Raw genomic sequence first — 16,516 nt, 5'->3', positions numbered from 1 at the left:
CTATGTAGCTGACACGCTCAGGTCAGGAGAGCCGCCGGCCAGTCCATGCACTGCAATGCGATAGTCATATATGTTCTATGGCCATCTGACTACGCCCTTAGTGTTTTATGGACAGATTTTCCCACCTGAGCTGTGGATCTCTGCAGCTCGTCCAGAGTGACCTTGGCTGCATCTCTAGTGCTTTCCTCGCTTGGGATATCCGTTTAGGTCAGGGTTTCCTCAAACTCCAATCCTCACGGCCGCCCAACAGATCATGTTTTCAGGATTTCTTTAGTATTGCACAGGTGATGGAATTATTAAGGCATCAGAAACTGCCACAGGTTCTCTCGCCTGTGCGATGCTTGAGAAATCCTGAAAATATGATCTGTTGGGGGATGTGAAGACTGGAGTTTAGGAATCACTGGTTCAGGTGGACACCCATGTCTTGGCAGGTTTGCAGTTGTGCTATAATAATAATTATTTCTATAGCGCCAACATATCCTGCAGCACTTTACATTACCGGTGGGACCTGTACAGACAATAAAGACATAACAGAGTAACACACAATTCAACAGATACCAAGAGAAGTGAGGGTCCTGCTCTGCTCGCAAGCTTTCAATCTGAGGAAGTAATACACAAAATGTAAATGGTAAAAAGTGCTTATATTGTATGGTCCAGCCATCCGTATAATGGGGGAATCACATAATGCTGCATGAACCAGTCACCAGCCAGTGTGTGTAAACAGATGCTACGAGTGACCAGATTTGTAAGAAAATTTGTGAAGGGCAAAACTGGAATAGTCGCACAAGTAAGATGAGGCAATAGGCCAATCTAAAGTGCATTTTTAGGGCACTCTTAAAACTGTGGGTATTGGAAATTAATCGAATTGGAGCAGCACGTGAAAAGTCTCAGACTAAAGTAGGCGGTTTGTGCTGTTGAGGATGTTGGTCTTGGGCCATTAGCGGAATGGAGTGCATGGATAGAGTGATAGACAAAGATGAGGGGTGAGATGTAGGATTGTGCTTAACCGTGGAGCTCTTTGTGGGCGAGAGAAATAAGTTTATATTTGAATCTGTAGCGGCGGGGCAACCAGTGCAATGACTGGCACAGGGTAGAGGCATTGGTGTAGCAGTTGGAGAGGAATATGATCCTGGCTCCTGCTTTCAGGATGGATTTGAGAGGGGAGCGTTTAGTAAGAGGGAGCGAGATTAGTAGAGCATTGCAGTAGTCAAATACTCCCATTTTTGGATGATGGATTGGCCAGTTGCTCCCTGAGATGTTCAAAGCTTGAACTATTCTTTAATAACCTAACCCTGCTTTACTCTTCACATCTTTGTCCCTGACCTGTCTGGTGTGTTCCTTGGTTTTCATCTGGGCTGTGGAGTCGGTAAGCCAAACCTTCAACTCTTGACATCTCAATTTCCATGACACCGACTCCAACTCAGACTCCACTACTCCTACTCCCTCATACATGGCTCATGTTTAAGTGATGAATTTACTGCAGGACACATTTTTCTCAGCTAAAAGTCTAGATCCTTAGATCAGGAATAGGACAGACATTTATAGGACATTTCATAACTTTCCCAAATTCATATGAAAAAATATTCCCCACAAACTGCTTTGAACTGTTTCCACTTTATTATATATTTTAGGAGTCGCAGTCGGTCCATTTTATACCAACTCCGACTCCACCAAAATGGTCTTCGACTCCACAGCCCTGGTTTTCATGATGCTGTTTTTGTATTGGACTATAGGGGGCTGAATACAAATGCACATCACAATTTTCACATTTATATATTTTTTTTAAATGTTTAGAAAACCATGTATCATTTCCTTTACACTTCACATATACCTGCTACTTCGTCTTAATATATCACATAAAATCCCAGCATTTTAATTTTGTGGGTGTAACAAGAGAAGAAAAATGTGGAAAAGTTCACTGGGTGTGAATATTGTTACAAGGTTGTATGTATGTGTATATACACTGCTCAAAAAAATAAAGGGAACACTTAAACAACAGAATTTAACTCCAAGTAAATCAAACTTCTGTGAAATCAAACTGTCCACTTAGGAAGCAACACTGATTGACAATCAATTTCACATGCTGTTGCGCAAATGGAATAGACAATAGATGGAAATTATTGGCAATTATCAAGACACCCTCAATTAAGGAGTGGTTCTGCAGGTGGGGACCACAGACCACATCTCAGTACCAATGCTTTCTGGCTGACGTGTTGGTCACTTTTGAATGTTGGTTGTGCTTTCACACTCGTGATAGCATGAGACGGACTCTACAACCCACAGAAGTTGCTCAGGTAGTGCAGCTCATCCAGGATGGCACATCAATGCGAACTGTGGCAAGAAGGTTTGCTGTGTCTGTCAGCGTAGTGTCCAGAGGCTGGAGGTGCTACCAGGAGACAGGCCAGTACACCAGGAGACGTGGAGGGGCTGTAGGAGGGCAACAACCCAGCAGCAAGACCGCTACCTCCGCCTTTGTGCAAGGAGTAACAGGAGGAGCACTGCCAGAGCCCTGCAAAATGACCTCCAGCAGGCCACAAATGTGCATGTGTCTGCACAAACGGTTAGAAACCGACTCCATGAGGGTGGTATGAGGGCCCGACGTCCACAGATGGGGGTTGTGCTCACAGCCCAACACTGTGCAGGACGATTGGCATTTGCCACAGAACACCAGGATTGGCAAAGTCGCCACTGGCGCCCTGTGCTCTTCACAGATGAAAGCAGGTTTACACTGAGCTCATGTGACAGACGTGACAGAGTCTGGAGACGCCGTGGAGAGCGATCTGCTGCCTGCAACATCCTTCAGCATGACCAGTTCGGCAGTGGGTCAGTAATGGTGTGGGGTGGCATTTCTTTGGAGGGACGCACAGCCCTCCATGTGCCCGCCAGAGGTACCCTGACTGCCATTAGGTACCGAGATGAGATACTCAGACCCCGTTGTGTGACCATATGCTGGTGCGGTTGCCCCTGGGTTCCTCCTAATGCAGGACAATGCCAGACCTCATGTGGCTGGAGTGTGTCAGCAGTGCCTGCAAGATGAAGGCATTGAAGCTATGGACTGGCCCACCCGTTCCCCAGACCTGAATCCGATTGAGCACATCTGGGACATCATGTCTCGCTCCATCCACCAACGTCTCGTTGCACCACAGAATGTCCAGGAGTTGGCAGATGCTTTAGTCCAGGTCTGGGAGGAGATCCCACAGGAGACCATCTGCAACCTCATCAGGAACATGCCCAGGTGTTGTAGGGAGGTCATACAGGCACGTGGAGGCCACACACAATACTGAGCCTCATTTTGACTTGTTTTACGGACATTACATCAAAGTTGGATCAGCCTGTAGTGTGTTTTTCCACTTTGATTTTGGGGTTGACTCCAAATCCAGGCCTCCATTGGTTAATAAATTTGATTTCCATTGATGATTTTTGTGTGATTTTGTTGTCAGCACATTCAACTTTGTACAGAACAAAGTATTCAATGAGAATATTTCATTCATTCAGATCTAGGATGTGTTATTTGAGTGTTCCCTTTATTTTTTTGAGCAGTATATTTAGATTATGCATGGTATGTATCTGGACCACTGATTCTGTATTTTTACCACCGATTTCAAGATTTGATCCCATCAGCTGTAACATGTCTGTTTTACTAATGGACATATTTACAAATGTGTGTAATATACATTATGAAGTCGGCCATCATGGATCCAACTTTATTTTTTTTTTAATGGGAAGAGGGTCATGCGACACATCAAACATATTGAGAATTTCATAAGAAAAACTATGGTGTGCTTGGTTTTAACGTAACTTTATTCTTTCATGAGTGTTTTACAAGTTTATGACCACTTATAAAATGTGTTCAAAGTGCTGCCCATTGTGTTGGATTGTCAATGCAACCCTCTTCTCCCACTCTTGACACACTGATAGCAACACCGCAGAATAAATGCTAGCACAGGCTTCCAGTATCCGTTGTTTCAGATGCTGCACCTCTCGTATCTTCACAGCATAGACAATTGCCTTCTGATGACCCCAAAGATAAAAGTCTAAGGGGTCAGATCGGGAGACCTTGGTGGCCATTCAACTGGCCCTCAACGACCAATCCACTTTCCAGGAAACTGTTCATGTAGGAATGCTCGGACCTGACACCCATAATGTGGTGGGGCACCATCTTGTTGGAAAAACTCGGGGAACGTGCCATCTTCAGTGCATAAAGAAGGCAACACATCATCATGTAGCAATTTCAGATATCCAGTGGCATTGAGGTTTCCATTGATGAAGAATGGCCCCACTATCTTTCTACCCCATATACCACACCATACCATCAACATACGAGATGTGCAGCATCTGAAACAACGGAGACTGGAAGCCTGTGCTTGCATTTCTTCTGCAGTGTTGCTATCAGTGTGTGGGAGAAGAGGGTTGCATTGACAATCCAACCTTCAAGAGGTAGTCACCGGAAATATATGTGTATGTATATATAATATATTAGAATATTCGTCGTCCTCTCTGCTTGTATATAGCCAATGGGCGGCCTTTTAACAGCTTGGATCAGCCCTTGTAAAAGGGTCATTGGAGAGCTGTAATATATGCCAAAAATGTAAAACTCTGTTTTTTAAAAAGCTGTGAACTGCCTAGATCTATAATGTAGTTGTCTAACTTATTTTATTCCTTTTTTTTTTTTTTTTTACAGGGCATTAAATGTATTTATAAGTGCCAACCGCCTAATTCATCAAACCAACTTGATACTCCAGACCTTTAAAACTGTGGCCTGAACCGTGTAAATGAATGAGAGCTGTAATTTTAAGTGGTGGACAGAGCTACTTTTATTATGTAAATTAAGTTTTGACTGTATAAATTATCAGTTCCACCAGTGGGACATAAATGCAGGATGTTTAATGGGATTATTGCCATCTTACACCATATTTTTGTAAGATTTATTGTAGCTTATCATAATCTCACAATGAAGATTTTGCATCACTTTTTGCTATTATCATTCTTTTCAGAATTATAAGCCAAAAGAATTTACGCCTTAATGTGTCATTATATAACATTCCTTATAAGAATTGTAAATATTGGTGTTCTGTTTCTGACATTTTAACTTGAAACCGAAGAGCTGCAAGATTATGTATTTAACAATATTTGGTGGCAAATATTCAATAAATAGTTTACAAATGTTAAACTCCATAGTGTCTTTATAATTGACTTCTCTTCTTGTACATTGACCTGGAAGGAGTGGAATAAATGGGACTTACTCTTTGGACTGGCACACTTGCGTGAGACTTGTTCTCTGGGGCACACTTGGGAATATGCTCCTCCAACACGTAACAACTTTTCCACAATGACCAGGGAATTTTCAGGAACGGTTAGGTTGTTAGAGACATGTTTAGAATTAAAGGGGTTGTACCAACATAGGTTGTCTCTCATCAATAGAGTAGTGGATAACTTCTTGATCACTTGGTGTCTGACCGCTGGGACACCTACTGCTGATCTGGCACATCATGGGCTCGGCTATTGGTGCCCGCACAGTAGTCTATCAAAATCTGCATGCTAACTGGCGCTCCTTCCCTTCCCATCCGATCCCTGCCATGAGCTCAAACAGCAGTGTACAACCACTTATATGGGGTGTTGCCATATTCTGTAAAAATTACATAGTTTAGTTTCCCAAATTGGGTCACTTGAGGGGGTTTCTCGTTTTGTTTCCTCCTTACCGAGACCTGCCATGTGCTCGAACATAAGTTTTTGATCACGTATGGGGTTTCTTCCATGTTCGGGAGGAATTAAACAAATTTATGGGGTTTAGTTTTTCCTATTACTCCTTGTCAACATTACAAATTTGGTATTAACAGTTCTTCATAATATACACCTCAGCTGCTGCACAATGTCATCATGCACACCTCAGCTGCTGCACAACCTCCTAACTCCTCTTGGTATGTGTTGCGTTTTCTGTTGCTCTGTAACACCTTTATTGTCTGTACAAGTCCCCTAAAATGTTAAGTGCTGCCGAATATGTTGGAGGTCTACTACTGGAGCTCAGCTACTCTTAGTGCTCATTACTTGTTGAACTGAGGCATATGCATGTAGAAGTTGCTGTGTTGAGTACTGCGAAGTATCAGATGCAGCACTAGAGAATAGCAAATTTATTTGAGTGAAATTGAATCCTAATTGGATTTTACAAACACCCTTTTTCTTCAAATACAGTTTTTTTGTAATTCGTTCTACGCAAATTCAGCAAACTGGCGACCAGTTTGAAAAAAATACCTCTCCACTCACCTGTCTCAGCACAGTTTGTATAAACCAAAGAGAAAGTTGCAGATATGGTCAATTAGAGTGCTTTTAATACAAAATTGAATATACTGTTACACGTAGACAGGGGCATAACAGTCGCAGACGCAGTGGTCGCAACCAGGCCAATACTAGAGGGGGACCCACCAACGCCAGCACCATTTTTTTCAGCTGGATGTGTGTCCAAGGACACACATTCAGGTGAAACTTATTGTGGCACAGAGACCCGTGAGGTCCCAGCACCGTAATACATGCCGCTGGCCAATCAGCTGCTGGCTCCTGCATCAGCTATAGAAGAGGATGCACCACGTCCTAGGAACGAGAGAGAATCGTTTTTTGTTTTTTTCCCCCGTGTGTGTTTAGAGATCAGCAGCAGAACCGGGAGCATTATCACAGGATTGGCCTGGGACATTATACCTGAATGGGGAACATTACACCAGGATGGGGGGTGACATACAGGTGCTTCTCACTAAATTAGAATATCAAAAAGTTAATTTATTTCAGATCTTCAATACAAAAAGTGAAACTAATATTATATAGAGTCATTACAAACAGAGTGATCTATTTCAAGTGTTTATTTCTGTTAATGTTGATGATTATGGCTTACAGCCAATGAAAACACAAAAGTCATTATCTCAGTAAATTAGAATACTTTATAACAGCTTGAAAAATGTTTTTAAAAACCGAAATGTTGGCCTACTGAAATGTATGTTCAGTAAATACACTGAATACTTGGTCGGGGCTCCTTTTGCATCAATTACTGCATCAATGCGGAGTGGCAAGGAGGCGATCAGCCTGTGGCACTGCTGAGGTGTTATGGAAGCCCAGGTTGCTTTGATAGCAGCCTTCAGCTCGTCTGCATTGTTGGGTCTGGTGTCTCTCATCTTCCTCTTGACAATACCCCGTACATTCTCTATGGGGTTAAGATCAGGCGAGTTTGCTGGCCAATCAAGCACAGTGATACTGTTGTTTTTAAACCAGGTATTGGTACTTTTGGCAGTGTGGACAGGTGCCAAGTCCTGCTGGAGAATGAAATTTCCATCTCCAAAAAGCTTGTTGGCAGAGGAAAGCATGAAGTGCTCTAACATTTCCTGGTAGACAGCTGCTCTGACTTTGGTCTTGATAAAACACAGTGGACCTACACCAGCAGATGACATGGCTCCCCAAACCATCACTGATTGTGGAAACTTCACACTAGACCTCAAGCAGCTTGGATTGTGGCCTCTCCACTCTTCCTCCAGACTTTGGGACCTTGATTTCCAAATGAAAATTGGAACTCTGGGACCTTGTGGAGTGTGTCAATGACTGCCTTCTGGACATCTGTCAAGTCGGCAGTCTTCTCCATGATTGTGGAGCTTAGTGAAACAGACTAAGGGACCTTTTTAAACGCTTGGGAAACCTTTGAAGGCGTTTTTTGTTAATTAATGTAATTTAGTAAGATAATGACTTTTGTTTTTTCATTGGCTGTAAGCCATAATCATCAACATTAACAGAAATAAACACTTGAAATAGATCACTGTTTGTAATGACTCTATATAATGAGTTTCACTTTTATACCAGTGAAGGGAACCAGGATGGGGGACATTATTACTGCAAGCGGTCCAGGATGGGAGACCTTATACAAGAAAATGGCCAGGATAGGGCACATTATACCAGGATGGGGGACATTATTACTGGAAGAGGGCCAGGATAGGGACATTGTGACAAGATGGGGCACATTGTACCAGGAAGGGGTCAGGATGAGGGACATTATTACTGGAAGGGATCCAGAGTGGGGAATATTCTTGCTGGAAGGAGCACAGAATGTTGGGCATTATAACTGCAAGGAGACCAGAATGGGGGACGTTTTTACTGGAAGGGGCACAGGATAGAAGACATGCAGTCTATGGAGGATGTTTATAATTTACAAACTGATTTGGACAAACAGTGTTTGAGCATCCATGAGGAAGATCAGGTTAAAAGTGGAGAAATCTAAAGTTATGCACCTGGGCACTAATAAAAGCATCATACATTCTAGGGGGAGTAAAACTAGGGGAGTCACTTGTAGATCACAGACTAAATAGCAGCTTGTAATGTCAATCAGTAGCTTCTAAGGCCAGCGGAATATTGTCAGGTATTAAGAGGAATGAACTCATGGCACAGGTAAGTAATGTGAACACTGTGGGATCCATCTGCAATAAGTAGTCCAGTTCTGTGCACCAGTTCATAAAAAGGATGCCCTGAAGATATAAAATGTATAAAGAAGAGCTACCAAACTAATAAGGGCATGGAGGATTTTACTTATGAGGAAAGATAATGACATTTAGTTTTGAGGAGAAAAATCTAAGGCGGGACATGATTAACTTGTACAAGTACATAAATGGCCCATATAAAACTTATGGTGAAAAGCTGTTTTATTTAAAACCCACACCCCCTCCATCTGGAAAAAGCAAGGTTCAATCTCCAAAGAAGACAATCCCTCTTTACCATAGACCTAGAACTATTAACCTATGGAATAGTCAACCTCTGGAGCTCGTCACTGTGAGAACTGTTGGTGGTTTTAAAAAGACATAGATGGGGTTTTTTAGAAGAAAATAAATAATTATAGAAACGTCTAAAGTTCTTTTCTCAATTTTTAATCCAGTGGATCAACAATTGTAATCAGGGGGGAAAGTTTAGCTCTTTTGTTGCAGACTAAGATCATGCATTGTGGTTGTGCATTTACCACTTCCCTTTATCCTTTCTCATTCCTTGGTTGAAATTGATGGACATTATTCTTTTTAAAGCTCATTAACTATGTAACTTACAGCTTTCATTTCACATTGACTACTAATTAGGGTTGAGCGAGTATGTTCTGTCCGAGTATGCTCAGGCAGAGCTCCGAGTATTTACAGCTGCTCGGTGATAAGGTTAAAAAGCTCCCAACTGTTTGACAGTTTTATCACATGTGAGGAATGTGTAAGAAATAGACATAACTCCCATGTAATAAAACTGTCATACAGTCGCAAATCATTCACACGGGAGCGATTCAACCATATCACCGAGCAGCTATAAATACTCGAAGCTCGGCCCGAGCATACTCGGCGAAAGGGTTAATAGAACATACTCGCTCAACACTACTACTAATCCATCTTAAAACACTGAAACCTTCTGCAATTATAACTTCTCAACATTCATCTCATCATCACCTGCAAGATTACAATGAAAGGTAACACTTTTATACAATACAGTTTGAGACAGATAACACAGTATCCATCATTCACAATACCTTAAGGATCCAGCTCACCTTCTCCTTCCTCACCCTACACATACAGTTGTGCTCAAAAGTTTACATACCCCGGCAGAATTTCTCCTTTCTTGTCATTGTTTCAGAGAATATGAATGATAACAAAAAAACTTTTTCTCCACTCATGGTTATTGGTTGGGTGAAGCCATTTATTGTCAAACTACTGTGTTTTCTATTTTTAAATCTTAATGACAACCAAAAACATCCAAATGACCCTGATCAAAAGTTCACATACCCCAGTTCTTAATACCATGTATTGCCCCCTCTAACATCAATGACTGCTTGAAGTCTTTTGCGGTAGTTGTGGATGAGGTTCTTTATTTTCTCAGATGGTAAAGCTGCCCATTCTTGGCAAAAAGCCTCCAGTTCTTGTAAATTCATGGGCTGTCTAGCATGAACTGCGTGCTTGAGATTTCCCCATAGTGGCTCAATGATATTGAGATCAGGAGACTGAGATGGCCACTCCAGAACTTTCACTTTGTTCTGCTGTAGCCAATGACAGGTTGACTTGGCCTTGTGTTTTGGATCGTTGTCATGTCAGAATGTCCAAGTACATCCCATACGCAGCTTCCGGGCTGATGAGTGCAAATTTGCTCCAGTATTTGCCGATAACTTGCTGTATTCATCTTTCCCTCAACTTTTACAAAGTTTCCTGTGCTTTGTAGCTCACACATCCCCAAAACATCAGCGATTCACCTCTGTGCTTTACTGTAGGAATGGTGTTCCTTTCATCTTAGGCCTTGTTGACCTCTCTCCAAATGTAACGTTTATGGTTGTGGCCAAAAAGTTCAATTTTGGTCTTATCACTCCAAATTACCTTGTTCCAGAAATTTTGAGGCTTGTCTCTGTGCTGTTTGGCGTATTGTAGGCGAGATACTTTGTGGCATTTGTGCAGTAATGGCTTTCTTCTGGCGACTTGACCATGCAGCCCATTTTTCTTCAAGTGCCTACCTATTGTGCATCTTGAAACAGCCAAACCGCTAGTTTTCAGAGAGTCCTGAATTTCAGCTGATGCTATTTGTGTGTTTTTCTTTGCATCCCGAACAATTTTCCTGGCAGTTGTGGCCGAAATTTCTGTTGCTCTACCTAACCGTGGTTTGGTTTTTACAGAGCCCCTGATTTTCCATTTGTTAATCAGTTTGAACGCTGCTGACTGGCATTATCAATTCCTTGGATATTTTTTTGTATCCCTTTCCTGTGTTATACAGTTCAACTACCTTTTCCCGTAGATCCGTTGACAATTCTTTTGCTTTCCCCATGACTCACAATCCAGAAACGTCAGTGCCTGGATGAAAGATGCAAGAGTCTGTCTGGATCCCAGAAACTGACTCAGCTTTTATGCACACACACTGATTACAAGCAAACAGGTCACAGGTGAGGATGTTACTTTTAGTAGCCATTCAAACCCATTTGTGTCAAACTCTGTGCATGTTATCAGGCCAAAATTACCAGGGTATGTAAACATTTGATCGGGATCATTTGGATGTTTTTGGTTGTCATTAAGATTAAAAAAGAGAAAGCACAGTAGTTTGTCAATAAATGGTTTCACCCAACCAATAACCATGAGTGGCGAAAACGTTTTTTGTTATCATTCATATTCTCTGAAACAAGGCCAAGAAAGGAATAATTTTGCCGGGGTATGTAAACTTTTGAGCACAACTGTAACTCAGAACATGCCTATAATACCAATACTCTATGAGTGCGCTATTCTCCCATGTGTGACAGAAAATAAAGTAGATCTGTCACCAGATCTCAAATTATAAACTGCATAAAATATTAAATAGATCTTATACTTCATGAGACTGCTGTATTTACCTTGAAAATCTATGTCAAAATGGCTGTGTAATCTTGATATGAAAGAGTGAGAGCGTTCAGGAGTGAGAAAATTCATGCGTCCAAGTGTCTTCAGTCTCTGCGGACCCAGCTGCAGCTTCAACTAACACTGGTCAACAAATTTTAACTTTTTTTCTGTTTCCTGTTTAAAAATATGTTACCTATATGTATTTTGAGGCGCTGATTTCAGAAATGTAATCAGAATTTCTGTAGCATGTGCCATTTCCAAGATATTTTCATTTTATGATTATAATAAGGACTGTACATAATGCATCATAAATTGGCATTCATAGTAAACTTTTTATTTCAGAAGTGTATTTTTGGTAGAAATAACCAATGAAATTCATAATATGGACTCTCTTTATTATAATATACAGCACTTAAGCCCTGTCCAATCATGCATTTCATTAGTTGTGCACTCTCAGGCATGTCCAGACACAACTGTCAGACTTTGGTCTATTTCCAAGTAGCATTATATAATGGCAGCAGTAACGATGCTGTAGTCTTCATGTGTTTGTTCTGTTTTGCAGAAAATTTCATAAGGAGCAAAACTGTTTAATAAGTAACGAGTTGCAGAATGTTGCATCAATGTCGCAATAGCAGTGACCTCTTTTGTTATATATGTGGGGATTATACCCCTAAAGCCCAGAAAAGGAGTGTGAAATCTCAGCAGCATCCTGGAGGTGGGACATTGAGGAGCTGTCAATCAGGCTGTGTGGGTGGAGATTGCGTTTATACCTTCAAAAAAGATTATACAGCTATTCTAACATGGATTTTAAAAGTAAGTATAGGTCTAAGGTCATCAAATCTAAGAGATCTATTTAATAATGTATAGTATGCAGCTTATAGGGTGAAATCAGGTGACATGTCTAATTTAATCACATCTCTGAACTGATATTCATAACTCAAAAAGAGTACAAAAGATATAATTAAAATTGTTTCAGTATAGTCTACTAGAAAAAAAAAAGCAAAAATATTTAAAAATAGAGCAAGTGCTGCCTGAAGTGAATCTGGCCCTGTACTACACACTCCAAAAATACCTAAAAAAAAAGCTCCACGTGAATATACTCTGAAATTGGCCTAATATGGCGATGTCCAGTAGAGCAATATTTCTCATACTGTGAGGCGCCACCTAGTTATTAGTAAGGCACAGCGTGGGCGAGGGGGGCAGTTTTCACAGTAGTGATGTCTGTCTGTTATTGGGTTTCTTTGTACGGCGATAATTACGCAGTAAATATGACCTAGCAACATGATTCTCCAGGTTAGTACAAATACAGTAATAGCAAACATGCATAGTTTTTTTAAAACATTTTTTACTTTGATTTTATTTGAATCCTCATAGGGGACTTGAACCTGCAATTGTTTGATTGTATTCTATACCATGGGAATCCGTCGGCCATCCGCAATGGATTGAGGGGGTCGATGGGTGACTGGTACAGTCATCTGCGCAGAATCACATGATTTCAATAATGCGGTTAATGATTGACAGTGACATTTAACAGGTTAATAGCCGCAGCCGGACCTCACTCTGGTCGCTGCTGTTGGAGGCAGATGCTGGCTGTGTAATACAGCCAGTATTTGCCTTGTGTAGAGCAGCATCAAGTCCTGAGCTCAGTCCATACACTTTCATCTATTAAATCAAAGTATATCATTGGGTGGGAAGGGGTTAAACAGGCAGTTTTGCTGACATCACAAAGCACATGAACATCATAGACATCATATGACATCACAATTGGAATAGAATGTACAGAGTGCAACACCTGAGCCATCTTGTTTCATTAGAGCCTGACATCTTGAAGAGAACAAGTCCAGGTAGGGAACTCTTCACTTACGACCTCCCTCATACATTGTATAGATGGGGGGTTATTAGTTGGATTCAGAACTGCAGCATTAACCTGAAAATCTCAGCAAATGGCGCTGGATCATGTGTCCCGTGTTGTGATTGTTATAATGATTCTGTGATTTAAAAAAAAATGTTATTGACCAGATTCCAAGGAACATCTGCACATTTTGTGCTTTAGAAAGCTAGTGTGAGCCCGGCCTAACAGGGGTTACCAATCTGGACAACCTCTTCCCTAAACGAGGACTTGCTGGTCGATCAACTGATCATCTGTCAGAGGTTTTGAAGACCCTCGGCTGGTTTTGCCCTCTATGACACCCATGTGCTTTAATAAAAGCATATAGAAAGGGGTGGGCCAGTTGAGACCACTCCATTTGGCTCCATTTTGGGAAGCTTTGTCATTAATGTCAAAACATAACGTTTTCATAACATAAATGTAATTGCAGACTGTTACAGTTCTCCATTGTCATCTCTTGGTCCTGTTGGATCTGGGGTGACCTGGAACTGACGGTTTATCGTTATCAGGAATTGCAGTATGGCGTCCTGTGTTTTCCTTTAATTCATAGAACAGTCGGTGATATGGATTACAATAAAAGGGTGGAAATGTTTAGGTTATAATGTGCGTCATGACTCGATTAAAAATAAGGCTGGTGGTTTTTGTTTTATTAATTCAACTCTTCCTTGGAATGATGTTGATACATAACACAGCAGTGGCAGTTATGATGACATCACAGGGCACGTGACATCATAGATATCACATGACATCACAATTGGTACAGAATGTGTAAGGTTCTAATCCTGAACCATCTTGTGTCCCAGAGGCAGCAGCTTGAGGAAGACAAGTCCAGGTAGGCAGCTGTTCACTTAACCCTAAGGCCCCATTCACACCTTGTGTAGCTGTGGGGTGTTTGTGGTGAAGTTCAGAACTGCACCATTTACCCCTAAAAAATCTCAGCAAACATCTCTGAGTGATGTGTTCTCTCTTGTGTATCAGGATGATTCATTGAATAGGACCTATCATTTAATCCTCTTTTTTTGTAATGATAGGTGCGGTGGATTTTTGAAGCCCCTACTTCAGATGAATGAATGCATGGACAGATGACGGTGGCGCAGCATGATGGCCAAGCAGAAACAACAAAGAACATAGTAGCTTGATGGCAGAGGAGGACCAGAACTGGAACCACAGGAAATCATTAGCTGAATTCAGGCAAGGGCAACTGGCGTAAGAGTTACAGACTTTGATCAGAGTGGCATCAGTTTTTCTCGGATATAGAGGGAAAAAAAGGTTTCTTCACCTTGTCCTTTCTGTCAGTCTGTGAAAATCGGACCACACTTGGATGTCGTTCGAGTGCGGTTCAATTTTTTCACGAACCCATAGACTTGCATTGCCGATTTTCATCCGACACTCAAATTGAAATTGAACTTTTCTCCGATTTTTTCCACGGAGAACTCGGTCCAAGACAAAAATCTGACGGGCACAGCCCTACAGAATTTCATAGGTACAAGTGCTATCTGTCAAAACCAAAGATCGCATTCGGACAAGAAAATCGGTAGTGTGCACAAGCCCTTATGTGGAGTGGATCAGTGGGGGACTGGGTCCTGAGAAATCCACTGATTGCTCAAAACAGCTGCTCTATAGCATGCTATCCAACATACAGAAGCACAGAGCAGGTTCAAATCTATGCTCAATAGAAAGTCTATCAGTGTACAGGCTTATAGAATTGCCCAAATACACACATGATAGATATATATATATATATATATATATATATATATATATATATATATATATATATATATGCCATATTTTTCGGATTATAAGACGCACTTTTTTCCCCAAAATTTGGGAGGAAAAAAGGGTGTTTCTTATAATGCGAAGGTATTTTACCTGGGGGGCAGCGTCGGTGGAACGGGGTCACAGATACAGGAGGTTGGCGGCAGCAGCAGGAGTGGGGTGATGCTGCGGGCCCCGTCCTCTCAAAAGGGTCGCTGATTCAGGATGACTTGGGCGGTGGTGGCGGCGGGATTGGGGTGATGCTGCGGGCCTTTTCCTCTCAAAATAATTTGGCGATGAGCAGAGGTTCCCTTCTCACATACATAGCCCTGTGGTGGGCTTCAGGAAAATGGCCGCCGGAGCATGCGCAGATTGAGATTTCGGGAGACGAAATCTCGACTCTCGAGATCTCGATCTGCGCATGCTCCGGTGGCCATTTTTCCTAAGCCCACCGCAGGGCTATGTATGAGAGGGGGAACGTCCTCTCTCTGCCGACTTCTTCTGAGGACGGGGCCCGCAGCATCGCCACACTCCCGCCGCAACCACCGCCTAAGTCATCCTAAATCTGCGACTCTTCTTCTGAGGATGGGTCTCGCAGCATCGCTCCACTCCCGCCACCGCCCCAATCCTCCTGAATCGGCGACCTTTCTGAGAGGACAGGGCTCGCAGCATCGCCTGACTCCAGTCACCGCCAACCTCTTGAACCTGTGACCCTCGCTCCACCGCCGTCACCCCTCAGGTAAAACGGATTATAAGGTGCACCATTTTATTTAAAAAACATTTTTTTCTGATTTTCCACCCCAAATTTTGGGTACATCTTATAATCCGGTGCGTCTTATAATCCGCAAAATACGGTATATATAAAGAGGTCCGATTTTCACAGACCAACAGAATGGAGAGAGTGGAGAAACTTTAATCAAATTCTGATCAGAGACTGCAACTGTATTATTTTATATACAAGTCTGCTTTGTAGATGGGCAAGTGTCCAGTTTGCGCCCTTAAAGAAGTTGTCCACTACTTTTTCACTGATGCCCTATCCGTAGGTTGGGGTATCAATGTCTGATCAGCCGGGGTCCTGTACCCGGCACCCCTGCCGATCAGCTGTGATTGATGGACGTGCTTACCTGCGGAGCTTGGCGGTCTAGTTGTAGTGGCTGCAGCAGGTTGCTGCACATCCGCCTCCTAATCAATTCAATGGGAGGCGGATGTGTAGTACACTGCGGCGGCCACTACAACTAGACGGCCAAGCTCTGCAGGTAAGCACTTCCAGTCGCCAACACCGATCACAGCTGATCGGCGGTGGTGCCAGGTACGGGACCCCGGCCAATTAGACATTGATGCCCCATCCTACGGATAGGGCATCAATGAAAAAGTAGTGAAAAACTTCTTTCTCTCCAGCCTTGCATAGATGTTTAGAAGCCTTGCGGTGCATTAAATTACCCAATGTGCGACTCCTTCCCACTGGTAGACTCGGCTTCAGATGTTCAATGACTGATCTGTAATAAATAGTGATGAGCAAACATGCTCGGTT

At 42.3% G+C, this 16,516-nt stretch overlaps 1 protein-coding gene across 2 annotated transcripts in view; it reads left to right on the top strand.

Moving 5' to 3' along the window:
* The window catches only part of PDCD10 (programmed cell death 10), a 44,930-nt gene extending 39,760 nt beyond the window's left edge, over window positions 1–5,170 (top strand). For both annotated transcript variants that reach the window (XM_073674831.1, XM_073674830.1), the window contains exon 8: window positions 4,682–5,170. In XM_073674831.1, the coding sequence (XP_073530932.1) occupies window positions 4,682–4,763 (82 nt within the window). In that variant the 3' untranslated portion in view covers window positions 4,764–5,170. The remainder of the gene's footprint in view (window positions 1–4,681) is intronic.
* Window positions 5,171–16,516: the final 11,346 nt, after the last annotated feature.

Source organism: Phyllobates terribilis, unplaced genomic scaffold, assembly GCF_046119375.1.
Source record: "Phyllobates terribilis strain yellow unplaced genomic scaffold, ASM4611937v1 Scaffold_3__8_contigs__length_932513732, whole genome shotgun sequence".
Lineage (NCBI taxonomy): Eukaryota > Metazoa > Chordata > Amphibia > Anura > Dendrobatidae > Phyllobates > Phyllobates terribilis.
This window is presented reverse-complemented; position numbering and strand designations above follow the sequence as displayed.